Source organism: Scleropages formosus, chromosome 18, assembly GCF_900964775.1.
Source record: "Scleropages formosus chromosome 18, fSclFor1.1, whole genome shotgun sequence".
Classification (NCBI taxonomy): Eukaryota; Metazoa; Chordata; class Actinopteri; order Osteoglossiformes; family Osteoglossidae; genus Scleropages; species Scleropages formosus.
This window is the reverse complement of record NC_041823.1, coordinates 19742444-19760215: the sequence shown is the minus strand read 5'-3', so window position 1 is coordinate 19760215 and position 17772 is coordinate 19742444. Positions and strand designations below refer to the sequence as shown.

The 17772-nt window shown below is 40.9% G+C and overlaps 1 protein-coding gene across 2 annotated transcripts; it reads right to left on the bottom strand.

The window, feature by feature from the left end:
* Positions 1-6183: 6183 nt before the first annotated feature.
* Positions 6184-16062, bottom strand: gnl1 (guanine nucleotide binding protein-like 1). Of its 2 annotated transcripts, none has more exons than XM_018731987.2 (12): positions 15984-16062; positions 14518-14671; positions 14145-14281; positions 13404-13555; positions 13179-13250; positions 12846-13038; positions 12598-12696; positions 12217-12396; positions 11906-12084; positions 11563-11725; positions 11280-11420; positions 6184-7529 (listed from the first exon to the last, which is right to left on the bottom strand). In XM_018731987.2, exons 1-12 carry the CDS (start codon positions 16027-16029, stop codon positions 7255-7257), a joined length of 1791 nt encoding a protein of 596 aa, XP_018587503.2. In that variant the 5' UTR covers positions 16030-16062; the 3' UTR covers positions 6184-7254. The 2 variants fall into 2 exon arrangements, with proteins under 2 accessions (XP_018587503.2, XP_018587502.2); XM_018731986.2 differs by having other exon boundaries at positions 15852-16038.
* Positions 16063-17772: the final 1710 nt, after the last annotated feature.

Below are 17772 nucleotides of genomic sequence, written 5' to 3'. Positions count from 1 at the left end.
GGCAATAACCAATCACAGAACGGAATCAGGTGCTTATTTGCATATTCTACCAGGCAACCCGCCAATCAAGATTCCGTCTGGGCGGGACTCTGTGAACCAACAAGAGTCCTGAACTCTGCGTGCGCTGAAGAGATTAATAGTTTTTTTGTTTTTTTTTTTTAAAAACCACTCCGATTTAAATGTATATTAAAGCATATAAAATAAAGCGGGTTAACAGTTTCGTAATATAGGTATAAACCACCTGCTCTATATTTAAAAATAATAAAAGTTAGTCACACGCCCCTATATAAATATTTGTATATGTACTATTATCTTCAGATTAACCCCAACATTATACTGTTATGAAGCTGCCACAAAACAAAACAAATTTATAAGGTTAAACATTAAACCTATGAACCAATGACTGTTACTGGAAGCTTCTTCATAAAAGAGTAAGTTTGAAAATGGAACTGGAAGGGAAGAGCAAGCGAAAGCAAAAGATGGACAAGAAGAGAAAGAGGACACGAGGAAAGGGTGCAAGAGAAGCGATGAGGGATAGAAGAAGGGGAAAGGAGGGGTAGCGATAGTGGAGTGACACGAGGATGAGAATGGAGGAGAAAACTTGATATGGAGAGCTTCCAGCAGTAATGTGCTAATACTTGTCCATCTCCTGCCGCAAGAAAAAAAAATCAGGAGGCTCAGGCTTTTTAGTCGCACGGAAAGGCCGTTAATAACATACGGCACCGCTAGCTTGAGAAATGGACCTGTAGGCCGAGCGCAGTGCGCCTGAGCGACTGGGCCTCTGCCATCAGGCCTCGACTTTTCAGCACAGAAGGCACCGATCGGATGCGCCAGGTTGGCGCGGACGGGTCTCGCAACGAAGAGAATCGAACTAGAGGCAGTCGAGGCAGAGAGATGAAGAAGAACGCGCATACAGGGCCGTGTCCTCGTTTCCTCCGCCTTCCCTCTGCTCCTTTGTTCCCGTGAATAGGGGCTCCCGAGTTGCATTTGGCTCTGCCGTCCTCTGCATATCATTAACATTCTCTCACCAGCTTCCAATTTATCCTCAATCCAAACTTGGCCAAATGCATCGCATTGATTTTTTTTTGAAAACTACAAGTATGATTTCTATCTAATACATACACCAGATTGAGCTCCAACATGTTCAAAAGCCATTCCAAGACTCTCAACCATACTGCGGAGCCTGCTGGCTTTGTAACTGCTCTCTTCAGATGTATACGGCGAAGCACTTGTGAGACAAGGATATTTTACAACAACGAAGGAGATGTAAAATATCTGTTGCAAAATTACTGTATGCTAAACATACTGAAACATCTGCAATCTTTTCAATTTGCCATAGGCTTTCTTGTTTCTGCTGGTGATGGTCACGCTTTGCAGGTTGTCAAGGCAACAGCAAATCCCCCCTCTTAATGCTCCCAGGACCTTTGGACATTATTTAATTATTCTCCCTCTCTTCAGTTATTTTCTTTGTTCTGTATTTCTCTTTTCTGTTTCTCTTCCCCTCATTACTCTTCTCCCTTTAGTAACTTTCCTTCTTTTGGAAGCTTTTTCTTCTTCACTTTCCCCCCTTCCAAGTTTCTCCCTCTAGCTGTGCTTCTTTCTTTCTGAGGGAAAGGCAGTGAAGCGTTATAGAGCAGGTCTGATCCTGTGAGGAATTCAAAGAGAGAGCAAGATTGACAGTGTGTGTGTGTGTGTGTGTCTGAGAGAGGGAGAAAGAGGGAGAGAGCAAAACAGTTGGGTAGTGTCCATGCTCGCTATTCTTCCTACAGGCTTTGAGGATACAGCAGAAGTTTTTCATGCCAGTACACACTACAACTTCTATGTTTCATTGAGAAACTGCAGAAAATTATGAGAAATGGACGTAACTAATCCTGGCGCTGATCCACGCTGTCTGGCTCAACTTCTGCCTTTGTTGGTCGGCTGTTAACGGAAACAGAGGACCACACACGTGTACTGCAGCTGAGATCATTTAAGTTGGCGGGCTCACCATCTAGAATTGAATAAAGTCCAATTCAGATGTGGCCATCTGAAAGGGAGTGTACGTTGGTGTATGTTTCAGGTATTACAAAACCAGCATGAATTTATAAAAACCAAGAGATGGTAGAAGAAAATAGGCAGAAGAGATAGTGAGGCACTTAACTCTACACACACTTACTGACGCCCTACACCGCACCCCAAAGGGGTAGACAGCTGTGGAGGGTGCAGAGGATTCTGACAACACAGATCAGCTTGAGAATGTCAGGACCGCAGAACGTGGGGAACTGACCCAAACTCACATTCCCAGCATTCTCCAGCTGAAACATTTAATCTGTCCCCGTCTGCTGCGCTCTATCCTATCTATCCAGACTGCTGACATTTTTCACATTCTCAAAAAGAAACATAAGCAGCAGCCTAATGTCTTGCACTGCTTTCAAGCATCACTCAGTCTCTCCGCACCTCATTTTTCTAATGCATCTCCAGTATCATAATCTGGGCTGCTGTCTCACAGCACCTGGGAGGTGTGAGAGGATGTGGGTTCAATCCCTGCTCAGCCTGTGTGGAGTTTGCATGTTCAGGTAAGCCCATAGTGTATGAGTAACAGAGAGAGTGTGTTGCACTGTTGTATGGATGAGTGACCCCGTATAAGTAGTGTATCTACCAGTGTAAGTCACCTTGGTGAATAAGGTGTGTGGGCTGGTAACACTATATAGAGTTCGTTGGAAGTCACTTTGGGTGGTGCAGTGGGTTTGGCCAGGGCCTGCTCTCTGGCCGGTCTGGGGTTCAAGTCCTGCTTGGGGTGTCTTGTGGCGGACTGGCGTCCTGTCCTGGGTGTGTCCCCTCCCCCTCCAGCCTTGTGTCCTGTATTGCTGGGTTAGGCTCCAGCTCACCCCCATCCCACTTAGGACAAGCAGCTTCAGAAAATGTGTGTATGTAAATAATATAATGGTAGTCATTTCAATTTAACAAAAAAATTAATAAAAATCTGCAGAACTAATCACTAAAAAGTTGACCACTAAGTTAGAAATGATGGGGAACTGCGCATCAGCTATGGGCAGGACTTGTTGACGGGTAAGGAGAAAGTATGTCAAGAGAAGACCCTTTGATTTGCATACTGGCAAAGGTATTATAGGTCCACAACTGGAATATAGCGTACTGTTAAGTGAAGCATGGTCAGTGTCCCAGGCTTGAGTGGGTCTCTTTAGAAGGAAGGGTGATCATAGGAGTTAGCGCACCAGGGTCTTTGTAAGAGTCAGTATGGGGCCCATATATTTTTCTTTAGGTTTTATCCATGTTCTTCAACCAAACATTTCCTGACTAACTCTGTTTTCACTCTACATGACCTGTTTTTCTTCATCAGAGTCCTAATGCAGGTTCCACAGTCCTATCCTATCACAGTTTTATATCTCATGCTTTGCCTGTAGAATTTACTGGGCTGGAAGGTGCACATAAACCTGTAGAAATTCTCCAGAACAAACACTAATAACAGACCGTCGATACAACTGTCTTGCAATAATACTCCAAGGCCACTTCTCTAGAAATAACAGATACTCACAAAAACAAATATTTGAATAATGAAAGATGCCTCCGGAAGACTTGTCGGCTCTCCCATTTACTGCTCTTGGCTTGAAACCCCGGTGTTTGTTGACTGAATTTCAGCAAACGTTTCCATGAGCTCAACCACGTCTGTCCATAGCAAGGAAAAATGAACCGTCCCAAAAAGAAAACGTCTTTATTATCAGAGCTAAAAATGTGAAAAGGGATTTACAGCTGTCCTGCACTGAGGGATTACATGCTACTACAACTGCCTTGTTGCTACACTTCCACACGCGTTGCTGAGACTCAGTTTATTGACTCTGGGGGCGGTTTCTCGTTCAGACAGTGGCCAAAGGGTGTGCAGACATAGGTTGGCCTGCAGTGCTCACTGTGTTTCTGAGGGACTGTCCCAGCTGCACTAGACCCTTGTGCGGCAACTTCCTCTGACTGGAGTGCACTTTGCCTAGGTGTCTGGTTTCTGCAGCCCGCTGTGCCCTGGGTGACTGCTGTTGTCTCCGTGACAGTTGCGCTAGTCCCCAACTGTTGCCCTGTTCGTCCATCACACCAGTTCCGCTTTCCATTTCTTCTCCTCCACAACAGAAAACACTTTTTGTTCAATCATCTCCCCATCTTTTGCTCCAGCTGAACACACCTTGATTTTTGCCTATGAATTCTCCCCGTAAAACTTTTTTTTTTGCTCATGACAAAAAATTGTGTTACGAAATCAAATTATTTCTAAATGTTGAGTAACCAGTTTACAAATATATACAATACAGACCCATATTTATCCTCCTTAATTTTTAAACTGTCATGCTGTTGGTAACATTATTAAATGTGCTGCTCCCTTCTCTGTGGAGTGAATGAGGGGTAAGGGTGTGGGGGTTGGGGGAGGTCAGTAAAATGAGTGCCATTGCAAAGCAGTGAGACAGCCTGCTAAAAATACATATTGACACATAGAGTGTAGAGCTCAACCCAGACAAATGCATGTAAATAATTCACAGAGGAGCAAATTCAACCCCTGCTCATACGCATTAAAGTAAAAGAACCAGCCCACCCAGGTAGACAAAAAACGCTTTGTGTGAATGCATATACAGAAGCACCTACGGACATTTCTCAGACATCAGCACTGAAAATGGCAGCAAAAGCCATTTTTAACCTTCTAATAAACATGACACCTTTAAATGACACCCTCTGCAGTCTAACAGTTTGCTTACTACTGTTTTTCAGTGCCACGCTTGGGATGCCGGCCTCCTTCAGGCCTGTCCTGTGGTTTCCAGGTCGTACACCAGTACCCAGTAAGTTACTCTTATGCCCGCTTCTTAACTCTGTTCAGAAGTACTGCTGCACATTTTATAGGAGAGCAAATCGCAGTCTGAAAATTTTCGAAGATGTATATTCTGAGTTAAGTGGAAAAATCCCAAAGAATAAAAAAAAGAGAGATTAAAGTAATTTGTATTGCCACTTCAACAGCATATATGTGTGCGCGCACGCACACCATCTGAAGCCGCTTGTCCCATACGGGGTCGTGGGGAGCCGGAGCCTAACCTGGCAACACAGGCCACAAGGCTGGAGGGGGACACACCCAGGACGGGACGCCAGTCCATCGCAAGGCACCCTAAGCGGGACTTAAACCCCAGACCCACTGGAGAGCAGGACCCGGTCCAACCCACCGTGCCACCACGTCTCCCAGCATATATGCAATACTGTGCAAATTTATATTAGAATATTCTTGTTCAGGACTTACAGGAACAGAACAAGTTTCAGAGGCTGTAAAGGTGTCTTGGAGGCCTAAAAACTGAACTTAGTTTAACTAATAATTGAGTGTTTCCAGTGTCGTCTTGTTTAATATCCCAAACACATTATTCTGCTTAAATTGTCTTGTTGAAAGAAGCAGTTACCCAAACCATGCATCCATTTAGAACACAACTGAATCTGACTAAAGAAACAGTTTCCAGATTCATTACATTTCTGGTCCTCAGATGAAACTAATTGGTTACAAACAGGGCTTGTGCTCATGTGGAGTATGAGACGCTGGGGTCTTACCTCATAAGAAAAGCACTCGTCTTTCTCCTCACTCAGTCTAATGTGAACCACATGCACATCATTGGCTGGCCCAAAGCATGCAGTAAAAAGGCTTGACACTCCAGTAATTAATTGGTACAATTTATGAAGCTGAACGCCCGTAAATCTGAAACTTGTGTTTTTGAAAGATTTAAACATCCTGCTTTAAAAACTATGTCGCATATTCAATAATTTAGGGAACCTAAGGGATGATATTTAACAAAGACCAAAACAAAGGACAGCACACTCACTTCATCTGAAATGTTCTAAGGCCCTAAACTTTTCTTAAAGCTCATACTAATATTGTGATGTAATATCACAAAATCCTATCCCAAGTCTATTCAGGATTGGATACCAAATTAATCAAATCCATCTGTTTAAGTCACAACATTAATCCCTTGGGGTCCTGACTAAATTAAACTGCTGCTGACCAGCTGAACTGGTTTTTGGAAAGAAAAATACCATTCACTCTTCATTAACTTAATTTGTATAAAATTTTCAAAGGTTAAATGAGTACATGATTAGTTGCTAAGTTTCAAGAAGCTCACCAAATTCAGTCATCTCCGAAGCTAACAAACTACAGTGATTTACAAGTCGAAGACAAGTCACTTACAAGTCAATTTTTAATGTCATAGCATTATATTTCATTGCAAAAAAGGTCCAACAGAGTTGGGTAAATTAGGAATGAAATCAGGAATGCTGAACACGCACCTAGATTGGTACACACGTAATGACAAGAGCTGTTAGTTTCACCCTGATGGTAGAGTGTTACTAAAGAGCAAGTCTTTTAGATCTGAATGTCTAATGGTGCACTGCAATGCTACTTGTCTTACAGCACAGAACAATTTCTTATAATACAGTACTACAGTATTGCAATATAGTACTGCGTTGCAGTAAAATTTATGAAGCACTACAGAACTTTGTCAAGGAACTGTAGAATTTCATACAATAATCTGACAGCCTTGCATTACGTAACAAGCACATCTGTGTAATGTAGTACTGTAGGTCACGAAACTGTAGTATCAGTAGTTACAACACTACTTCACTGTTTAGAGTACAGGACTACAAGCCCTCAAACCACCATAGTATGCAGCGGATTAGCACACTAATAACTCCCTGGGAATCAACGCACCTTTGGCATCACAGCTGTTAGGTTACTGATCAATAAGTGACCGATAAACAAATGATTGCATTATCAGTGGCTCTGTGAATTGTCTTATGAAATATATGGTCGAAGTAACTTGAGTTAATACTGCAAAAAAGGAAACCAAAATCATTATTGGATGGAAAATAGTGATGTGGATGTCCAACACAAAAGGAGAAATAAGGGCTTGACCTGCAGATTAAAAGCTGTGTAACAGAAATGTCCGTATGCAAAATAGATTGGCGGGGTTGGCAATAAGGGAATATCAAAATAGGAGGGAGGTTGGATCTCTTAAAACGCAGGTAGAGAAAAGGCAATTTTACTGAGAAGATTTCAGATGTCTGGAAGACTATAAAGAGAAGAAGAAGAAACAACAGAATAACTCAGACCACAGGCAGCCAGAGCCAGAGAGTGGGGCAAAGCAGGAATAATCTCTGGATGACAGGAAAGTGTGAGAAATAAATGGAATGAGGTAAGAAAGGGGGTGACCAGCATAAATTGTGGGAAAGAAAAAATAACCCCTTTTTCTTCACCGCCTATTCACACTCATTCTCTCCAAGGACACTGAACATGTTGACCATCATCTTGGGCCTGAGACCCTCCCTTTGCCCTGGCTTCAAGAAGCCACCACCACCATCATCATCATCTTCTTCCCCTTCCTCATCATCGCCATCAGCGTCCCGGTCCTCCTCCTCTTCTGGCTCTGAGCTAGATTCTCCTTCCTCCTCATCTCTCTCTCCTGCTCCATCTTCTTCACGCTTTCCTTGCAGAGCAATGATTTCAGTAACTTCTGGGTGGATTTCCCACTTATCTGGAGTACAAAGAAGGAACAGGTCTTTTAACCAACATGACATTCAATTGTTAAAATAGAAGGGTTGCAAAATACTGGAAAAAAATATACTACAAGATTTTGTAACTGGTGAAGAGGAGTAGATACAAGGAGACAAACTGACCAGAGGGATGAATTATTTATTCAGTATGAGGGTGAAACACAAATGGCTTAAATATGGGCAAATCCATGAATAGAGGGACACAAAAAGAGGTTTTTGGAAATTAACTGGCATTTTAAGAAGACCTGAGTGCTATTGGAAATAATAGACTTATCTATTGATGGTGATGTCTGTCACCTGCTATGTGTTGTCAAATATACCCAAGTTAACTGTCACCACACAGTGAAATTTTCTTATATTTGAAAGATCCTTGGCAACACACATTAAAGATAATTTAGTAATTTGCAAAATGTTAAACTTTGAAGAAAGTCTGTACTTTCTCTCCATATATAGCTCCAAAGATAGTTCTAGCACACATGTAACATCAGTCACAAAATGGCCAGTTCAGTTTTCTGTTAAGCCTTTGATTTAAATACTAACCTATTCATGGAAAGGAAAACTGAAGTTCAACTATTTGTGCTCACAGGGCAGGGTATGAAATCTAACATCGGTCACATCTGTAACGTCAGTCAGTTTTGTTTTACAGTTAATTTGCATCCTAAACAATGGGTGGCAGCATATACGCATTCATATTTGTACAATAAATAGCAGTACAAATTACCCACAATCCTCTATACTTCATGCATTTTTTATGGTCATTGATGTGTGAAAGTTTTGTCCAAGTTTTTCCATCAGCTGCAACTCATCAGGTAAAAAAATGTAATACTAAAAAATCTGTGAATTTTAGTAATACAGAAATAGAATAAAAATGAATCAAAGCAAACACATTTACACTTAAATTCAAAGACAAAAGTAGACGAATACTTGATAACATGTTAACTGTACTATAGGTTAAAAAAATGCCAATGATTGCTGCTGTACATCAGGGTAAATGTGGATTGAACTTAAAGGAGAGCAGGGAGAAATATAATGAATGTAAGAAGAAGAATATTCAGTACAAAATGAAGAGCAGGAAGAAAATAAGAGAGAGAGAAAAAGCTTCAACAAAAGCTGAACTGGGACCAAAATCAAGAAGTAACCTGAAAGTGAGTAGCAAAGTGGCATGCTGCGTCGATGTGACAGATGAAGCTGAAGAAAAAGAAAAATGAACATGACAATGAACTCTTTCCTGGTAAGGTCACATCAAAGATGGGAGAACAGTATGAAGTGTCTGTCATGGTGAAAACTGGCAGATTCTAAAAACGGCCTGTAAAGGAAGACAAAATCTACACCAGCGACAAAATTAAGATGCACCTTGAGTCACCTGCTCGTGTACACAGATGAGGATTGTTTAAATTCAACTTTGACTTTTAAAATGATGTTTCGTAAGACATTATAATCAGTACTGAATTGAAGAATTGTGTCAAGTGTCTCTTTTGGTACCTTTTACAAACTGCAACATGCACTAAAAACGTTTTACTATTTTACATGCCATAATTAGATGATAAAATTGTTATCCTAGATGAGATGTCTTATTTGGACAATTCAGTTTTTATTTATGGTATATTAACATTTACTTTAAGAAGGCTGGATATTACGCTACATAACCAAATTGGTATAGGTGACTGCTTACTATAACTGGACAAATTGTAACGTCAGTCATGGTAATGCAAGTCATACCACATTATGCATATTACAAAAAAATAAGATGTATTTTTCTTGTGGTTATTACTCTGTGTATATTATTGGGATAAGTTCTTGGAATAGAATAAATAGATATTTTCTACTTCAAATAGATTTCAGAAAATTTTAAATCATAGGAAATTTTTTGCTTGTCCATTTCTTGTAACAGCAGTTACATTTCAAATTTTAATCTCAGTAGAAAAAAAAAATAGCTAATGATGAATTAACACCACTTCCATGTCAAGCAAGCGTCAAGTACAGCTACTCAGCAAACAACTAAATGCATTGACTGGGGGACAATAAATCTCTTTCACATAACCCTGTTATTTGCAATGTCAAAAACGATGGATTTGCCCATGTGTCTTATAAAACATGTAAAAATGGGAGTGAGGAACCCTTGTCTTTGTGGTTTTTTTTTTTTTTTTTTTTTCCCTTCAGATTACATGCCAGTATTGACCTGTACCACTTTTCACTTGAACACTGAATGCAATGCTTGGTTTAAATCCTGTTAAATCAAAAGCATTCCCCAAGAATTCACTGTAATTTTTCAACTCAACTAAACTGAACTAGTTTCTAAAATTCATTGATCTTAATTCTTTTACAAGACTTAAGATAAAGCTTTAATTTTATTTGAATTAATGCAACTTAATCAAGGCAACTGTGACAGGGTGGCATCCTATTTTGGGTGTTCCCTGAGTAGCCTAGTACCCTGTGCTGTTGGGACGAGCTCCGGACCACCATGACCCTGACTGACATGCACTTAAAATTAGTGAATGAGTTAACAGAGTTAAAAGTGATTTGATCTGTGCAATACATTCAATCAAAGTGGCAGTCAAGATATATAATTAAGCATCATTATAACCAGTGGCCTAATAAAACTATGCTTTCCACTTGTGACAAAAAAGACCTCAAATCGCATGCCTCTGTAAACATGAACTGGGCCAACTGTGATACAAGATGACCACAATTCTGAAATTTAACAAAAAAAAGTGACGCTGTTGAAGAACTTTAAACAATATGAACGTCGATTTAAAAAATTTTTTTTGTTCTATGTGTGTAGGCTTAATTTAACCATTTAAACAACCTACAAACAGGGGGCATTAATGCATCGTTTGATATGATCACAAAACTAGTTTGAGCATGTGAGCTAGATGATAGAAGTGTCAATATTGCAAAACTGTAGGTGTTCACAATATGAATACACTGGATCTTCAACTTATGAACCCAAATGGGACTAGAAGGCTAATTTGATTTGCGCGTTAATACAAATTCACACATATCAAGTCATATCATATAAGCTTGTAACTGTAATAATTGTAGCCTTAAAATTGTAAATTGCTTTGGAGAAAAGCGTCAGCTAAATGAATAAATGTAAATGTCACAGTATAAACCAAGGACATTAGTGATCTGGAAAAGTTTTACAAGACCCCACCCAATGTGTTTTGTTTTTTTTTTTAATCACTGGAAAATCCTAGACTTTGTGCTGTAATCCATGGCAGAGGAGACTGCACAAAGTACTAGAAATAGGATCTAGTAAATTTTTAAACCTATATTGGTCAAACTGTATCGTTCATGATGAATATCTGTTTTGAAATAAGTATATGAATAAAAGCCAGAGGTTTTCCTTCATTTTTTGGTGATGACAGGTGTTCATCTGTGCTTTTTTATTTAACACTGCTTTTTTGGGTCATGGTGCCAATAATTTTAGAGACATCTGTATCACAACATGGAGTAAGGGAATTAGCATACACCTCTACCCGCTATCATTATAATACAAGAATTGTGATTACTATTACTGATATCAAATGGAGCCTTGTGCAGTCATGGAAATCCATGTAAATTCCACCCAAAGTAATCAATCGGTAAAGTACCAGTTTCGTCAATACAAGTTTAAAATATTGCAAAACAGCATGAACCAGCAGAATTAATATAGTACACAATCAAAGCACTGTACAAAGCTATGCAAGTGTGTCAGTGCACTGCAGTAAGCAAATATGAACTGTACTAACCTCTTTGGGGTGTGTACCCAGGTGGTCTCAAACAAAGACAGATTCGCCCATCAACAGCCAGTCGCAGTAGACTGTTGGCAGCTCTGTACACATCATTCCTGGCTGCTTTAGCAGTTTTGTACCCTCTTCTCTCAGCCCAAGCTAAAATGAATACATAATAAAGTGTGATACAAATTCCTTATCACAGCACTGCACAAAACAACTACAATTAAATAACTGCATAAGTACTGGAAAGCACAATTAAGTTTATCAAACGTCATCATGGCAAAATTGGCAAAAGTACCTTCACATATGTCCCATGCTGTCCACTTTGCTTCTCCATCCTCTCCTTCGCCGTTGGGGTGTTTGAGCCTGAGAATGGCGTGGAAGGGCATCCTCTCATAGAGATACCCTACAGAGCTGTAGGGCTCCTGGAGCTGGGCAATTGGATATATACCAGCCAAGATCTAGAACAGAGCAGAATTATGGGTGCAAATAGGAGATTTTTATACATATCATTGTTAGGACCCACTCTTCAATATCAATAATAAAAATTTATGAAAGTTTCATATTTCTACACTTCTTTTAAAATAGCTGACTATCCTAAACGAAAGCTATTTTGTCAAGACATTCCCACAAACACACACCTGCAGCTGTTTGTCCACACGTGAAGGAAATACCAGCCCAGGACAGTCACAAAGCTTAACGGTGGGGGTCAGGTAGTAGGTCTGGAAGTACTTGGTATGTCCTGGTGTCCGAGACACACTCACCACCTTCTTTCCAACAAGGCTGTTAAGCACAGAAGATTTCCCCACGTTTGGGAAGCCTGGGGAATCAGAGCAATGAAACATTCATTTACCATCTGACTGCTTCTTCCAATTTTTACTTTGCTTCTGTGCAGCAAAGGAGAGCATTTATTTATCTTGCAGAGTGACAGGGACATGAAAAACTGTCTTACCAATACAACCCAGGGTGAGGACCCCATCCTTGTAAAGCTCCTGCGAAGAGTTGACCATCTCCATGGCAACATCACTGTAGTGTTCCACCAACACAGACTCTCCCTCTTCCAACAACTCCCCTTCCTGGCAGTCATTAGCAGCATCTCTTTGGATCTTCTGCTCCCAGCTGCTGAGGTCCACTGAGGAAATACAAACACTACTGAAGAGACAACCCAAAGAATATGCTAATTTCTGTGTTCAGAAAAAAGGCATTACTTGGAGGAAAGAAGAGATATCCAGGGTTTAACATTCAAGCAAAACCACTGGAAATATGTTGCAGAGTGATCAAGTATTTGATTTTTACCAATACCCCTTTTCCAAATCTAGAGTAACTAACTCACCTCTACCAGCAACAATGTCCTGACATGCCCTTAGTATCTGTACAGGACCTCCTGCCTGACACCAGCCCACTTTCCTTCGTATCCTCTTCTTCTGGAGTACTAAACAAAGCAGAATTATAACCAATAGACAACTTCTGCCATGAAAGTGAAAATGTGCATCTAGTTTAGGTTTGATTAATTTTGTTCTAAGCTTTTGATAATTTTCAGCATGGGAGCTTTAGGTTGTGCAAACACTTCCATGAGCTCACCTGTGCTGTACGGCTGCCCTGGGTGAGAAGTAAAGCAAACACAGTGCAAATGGGGGAACAGACTGGAGAGATAGTGTTTCCAGGCCAGTACCAGAGCTGCAGGACAAAGGTCCACTTTGTTCAGAACCAGGATAACCTGCTTATGGAGCTCATTGGTGACATAATGATACAGAGCTGCTGGGAACTGAAGAACCTGGAAAAACAGCAAGAAGATATTTATGCTCTGGTATCAACAGAGTAAAAACACTACATCTAGTCCCATCTGGTGGATATTTCAGGCAACAGTTTCTTAAAGAAGCATGGTGAACAATAGCTGCATAGGGGATACTCAACTGGGTGCCTGATGTCTACAATGAGAAGAACCACATCAGACATTTCCAACACTCTCCACAGCTGTCGCCAAGTCTGAGAGAGACAGAAAGACACAATGTTTTTCTGCCAGCCAGCCACATAACCAAAAAAAACTACTATTCTAATGCATAACAATCCCATCGCCTTCACAGATTTACTCATGGTGCAGCTCTGACTGGACAGGTCATATCAGTCTGTCTCTCTCACCTCAAGGTTGTGTTCAAAGTGGCTTAGGGAGCCAGGTGGGTTTTTAGAGTGCAGGGTTTCCAGAAACTCTCCAAATAATTTTTCTTCCTTTCTAAGTAGCTGTTCTCTTGTCATCTCATAATGCCAGGAGGGTCTACGTGGGAAATCCAACCCTTCAAGATATTCAAATCAAAGTGTTATTCTGACACCATTATTATTTTGTTGGATAAAAGTGTCAGGTATGGAAACCAACAATTTATTTATACTGCTGCAAATTTTACTAGTGCAATACATTGGAAGTTTTCTCAGTGGTACAACCAAAGAATCTTTCCAAGAATTAAACAACAATATTAATACAATTCTGTGTCCTGCCCCACGTATGAATGGGGCAGAAGGTGGCACAATGGTTGGAGCTGCTGCTTTTAGATTCATTTACATTATTCATTTAGCAGACCGTTTTCTTCAAAGTGACAGCAACAACAACAGAAATAGCTTCAAAACTGCAACCTTTGGGTCCAAAAGCAGCAGCTCTAACCACCACTCTACCAGCTGTCCCAGGTATTTAACCATCATTACTTCAGTAAAAATTACCCGGTCATATGAATGGGTAAATTAATATAGGTAGCTTAACACTGTAAGTCACTTTGGAGCATAAACTAATTAAATAAACATAAATGAATACTGCAGTACAGTAGGCATAGAAGTCCATCCATTAACACATTAAAATGACCCAGCAAGACAGCTTGAAGACATAGCTCTGACCTTTCTCTGGAGGATAGATGTCATTGATGTCAATCTCAAGATCTGCCTCTGCTGCCGGCTCAAGAATTTTCTCCCGTGCCCTTTTCTTCCTCCTCTCCACCTCCTCCCGACTCTCCTTCTCAAAGTGCAGGCGGTACCTACACAGATGGAGAGAATGATTAAACATCATGCTCCCAACATTTTCGTTTTTGTGTCACCTACCTTAATTTTTCTCAAAACCCACCGTCTTGTGTTTACCGCAGGTATTTTGGTTTTCACCAATGACAACAACTGAATTCTGACTGAACTTGCTAAGTTTCTATCACAGGTACTACAGCAACTATAGCCTGTGTTGCTGGGTCATGTGGACTTTTTGCAGGGAGGTGTGTGGCACCTGTTAGGGTCATGTCTCCCTTCCCTGTGGGAAGGCTGCTGATTGATCTTCCTCACATCCGTTGTCTCGCTGTCCGAGGTGTCGGACTGGGGCTCCCTCTCCTTTCCCCGTTCCGTACTTGCATTGCGACTGTTGGGACCAGAACCGGTGTCCCCTGGGAGACACATGTTATGGGCTGAGACACAGACTCAACGCACGTGCATCTACATAATGTCACACTAGACAAACAGGCAGTCACTTCAACAGACATGACCATAAGTGCACAGCTGTCTTGGATACTTTTTACAGGCTTCAGTAAAACTCGATTACTCTTTATGAACTGGAAAAGAATTTAAATTTTTGATTACTTTTCGACCTGCTTTATTCGATCTACACACTCGACACGCTGTTTCTCGCGCGCATGCGCAGAACACGAACACAAGACCGCTAATCATTACGAACATCACATTTAAACGTTAGATTAAAAAAAAAAAAAAAATGTTTACATATTCGGTCGTTTGAGAAGCGTTTGTACTACAATTGCTGCGTATTTTATTTACAGACGACATTAGCTCCGTGGTTCCAGAAGCAAAGCCATTGAATTAGTTAGCTACTGCAGTTGAGTTGAGGAGAAATCGAAAGTGTTAAACCTTCGGCCCTGCCCCTGGCCCCTCACTTTTGTAGCGAGTCAAAACTCTTCAGTTTTTTTCTTTTTAATGTAAAGTGAACAAAAGAAAAGTACGAACCGCGAACATTAAGTGTTAGCATAGTCCCAGCGGGGCATCGCGAAATGCGCAGTTTGTTTGTCCACTGTCTCTCCACCACACACAGCACATCATCGTTAGCTATTGTGAACTTAGCAACACTGCAGTGCACGATATATAACTAATTAATGTGAGAATACATTTTTTAAAAAGCAACACGCACTGCATTACCAAGTCCAAATCACCTCAAAAGTTGGCCAAATTCAGGCCAACACGTCGACAGCTAGTAGCTACGCGGTTGAGCTGTCAGTGTGTGGTACTTCCAGAAGTAAAAAGCTAATGAAACCTAATGAAATTATTTAATTTAAAATCGAAAGTATCAAACTGTAATGATAAATACACGCAGAGAACATTGTTTTGTTAATAATTTGCATGATGATGAAGCTAACAAGCCAAGGAGCGCGGCTTGGCTCTAGCTAAAACTTATATAATCGGCGTGAATTAAAATTTAAATTCACGTTAGTTTTCAACCCACTCAGTGCTTACAAACTTCAGTTCATTTAAAAGTATAAATAGGCACCATCTTTTTTTATTCGTGTTCTGCTGCAAAATTGCAGTAGTTGCGTTGTTGCGAATGTGCCGTTATAGTACCTCTCTTCCTCTCCCGTTTCACCTGAAGTTGCTTCTTCTTCTGTTTGTTACTGAACGGCTTTTTTCTCGGCATGTCTTTGACATGAATTAAAGATAACGTGTAAAAGCGCTAAGTTTTCATTCGAAACCTACGTTCGCGAAGTTTCTCCACTTGTCCCACTCTCCAGCGCTGCCGCATCAGCTGGTGGCAAACCCGGACTATACCATTGGGTGTTCCTATGTCCTGCCTCGTAATATGCGTACAAAAATATGGCACAGATTAAAAACGAAATTTTTTGCCTCTTTTTATTAGTTTGGTCAACTGTGGAGGGTTTCCAGTTTTCAGCCAGTATGTCAAATCCCGGCACAGGAGCACCCCTGTATGAGTGGTACAGTCCACAGGGTGACAGGCCGCCATTACGGAACTGCCACAGCTCAACAATTTCAAAGAACGCATTGTTATCGTCGCCCGGAGTGCTGCACCTAGTTATTCGTTATTATTTAGTTGTTGCTTTTGTCTGCGACTACTTGCAGTGTTAAATTAACAACTTTATTTATACAGCATGGTATTCCGGACTTATTTACCGTACTAACAAGAGTGGGATTCGAACAGACCACATTCAGGCTACACAGCGCGAGCAGCGCTAACTACTCGCCTGCCGCAGCTCCGCCTCTCCGAACAGGCGCGACGCTCGTAATGTCGCCTTTCCCTCCGTGATTCTGCAGCGTTTAAACTGAGGGGTAAGGGGGGAAATGCTGCATAATTAATTTCTGTTTTGACGTTGCGTGTCACTGAAGCTTAAGCTTAACAGACGTTCCTCAGTTTATAGTTAGGTTCTCAAACCCCTTAATCACACTGTTTAAAAATCATCCGTTATAAATAATTTTTATTAAAATGACTGGAAAAAAAAAAACATGATCTTCCACAACCTCCAAATTTTGTCCTGTGTTTTCAGTGTTTGTGAGCCTCAGGATACGTTCACCTTTTTTATTGAATCAAAAAAGTTATTAGAGGAATCCCTTGATTGATTTATCTTCAAGTCTCAGATAAATTTTCTTTTTAAGTGTTTACATTTATTCACTGAACAGAGGCTTTTCTCCAAAGTGACTTCCAATGAACTCTATGTTAGTGTCATCAGCCCACACATCTTATTCACCAAGGTGACTTACACTGCTATATACACTACTTACACTGGGTCACTCATCCATACCTCAGTAGAACACACACACTCTCTCTGTCACTCACACATACTATGGGGGAGCCTAAACAGCATATCTTTGGAATGTGAGAGGAAACCAGAGCACCCAAAGACTTACACTGCTAGATACACTACTTACACTGGGTCACCCATCCATACATCAGTGAAACACACACCCTCTCTGCATCACTCACACACTATGGGCAAACCTGAACAGTATGTCTTTGGACTGTGGGAGGAAACCAGAGCACCCAGAAGAAACCCACGCAGACACGGGGAGAACGTGCAAACTCCACACAGACTAAGCGGGGATCGAACCCACGTTCTCTTGCACTGCCCAGGGGCTGCGAGACAGCAGCGCTACTCGCTGTGTCACCGTGCTGCCCCGTATTAACAACCTACATTGAAATTAAAGCTAATTTAAAATGTCTGAAAATAAAACTGTTGTTTCCACAAATTGCCACTTCATCATGCCGATTGTTGACCAATTAATTCCACAGAGGTGTGTGTGTGTCAGTCAGTCAGTCATGTTGTCCTGATTCCAGACAGGATCTGCAACACTGTGGAACCATTTGACACTCCTAACTGGTTTGGTGCATTTTACTGCCAACTACTGACTAGGTGTGGAATTGGAAATCACTTTTTTCCCAGGACAAATTGTACAGAGTGGCTAAACGAAGGAAAAAAAAGCCACGAGAATGTTCATACCTTTGTACCTGAAACACTCAGAAGACCAGGAGCCA

Coding starts and splice junctions, on each gene's coding strand:
- gnl1 (XM_018731986.2), bottom strand. CDS start 15,924: ATGCCGAGAAAAAAGCCGTTCAGTAACAAACAGAAGAAGAAGCAACTT. Junction 14,282..14,517: donor GGGAGACATGACCCTAACAG/GTGCCACACACC, acceptor CCATCTGTGTAG/GTACCGCCTGCACTTTGAGA. Junction 13,556..14,144: donor CATCTATCCTCCAGAGAAAG/GTCAGAGCTATG, acceptor AATATCTTGAAG/GGTTGGATTTCCCACGTAGA.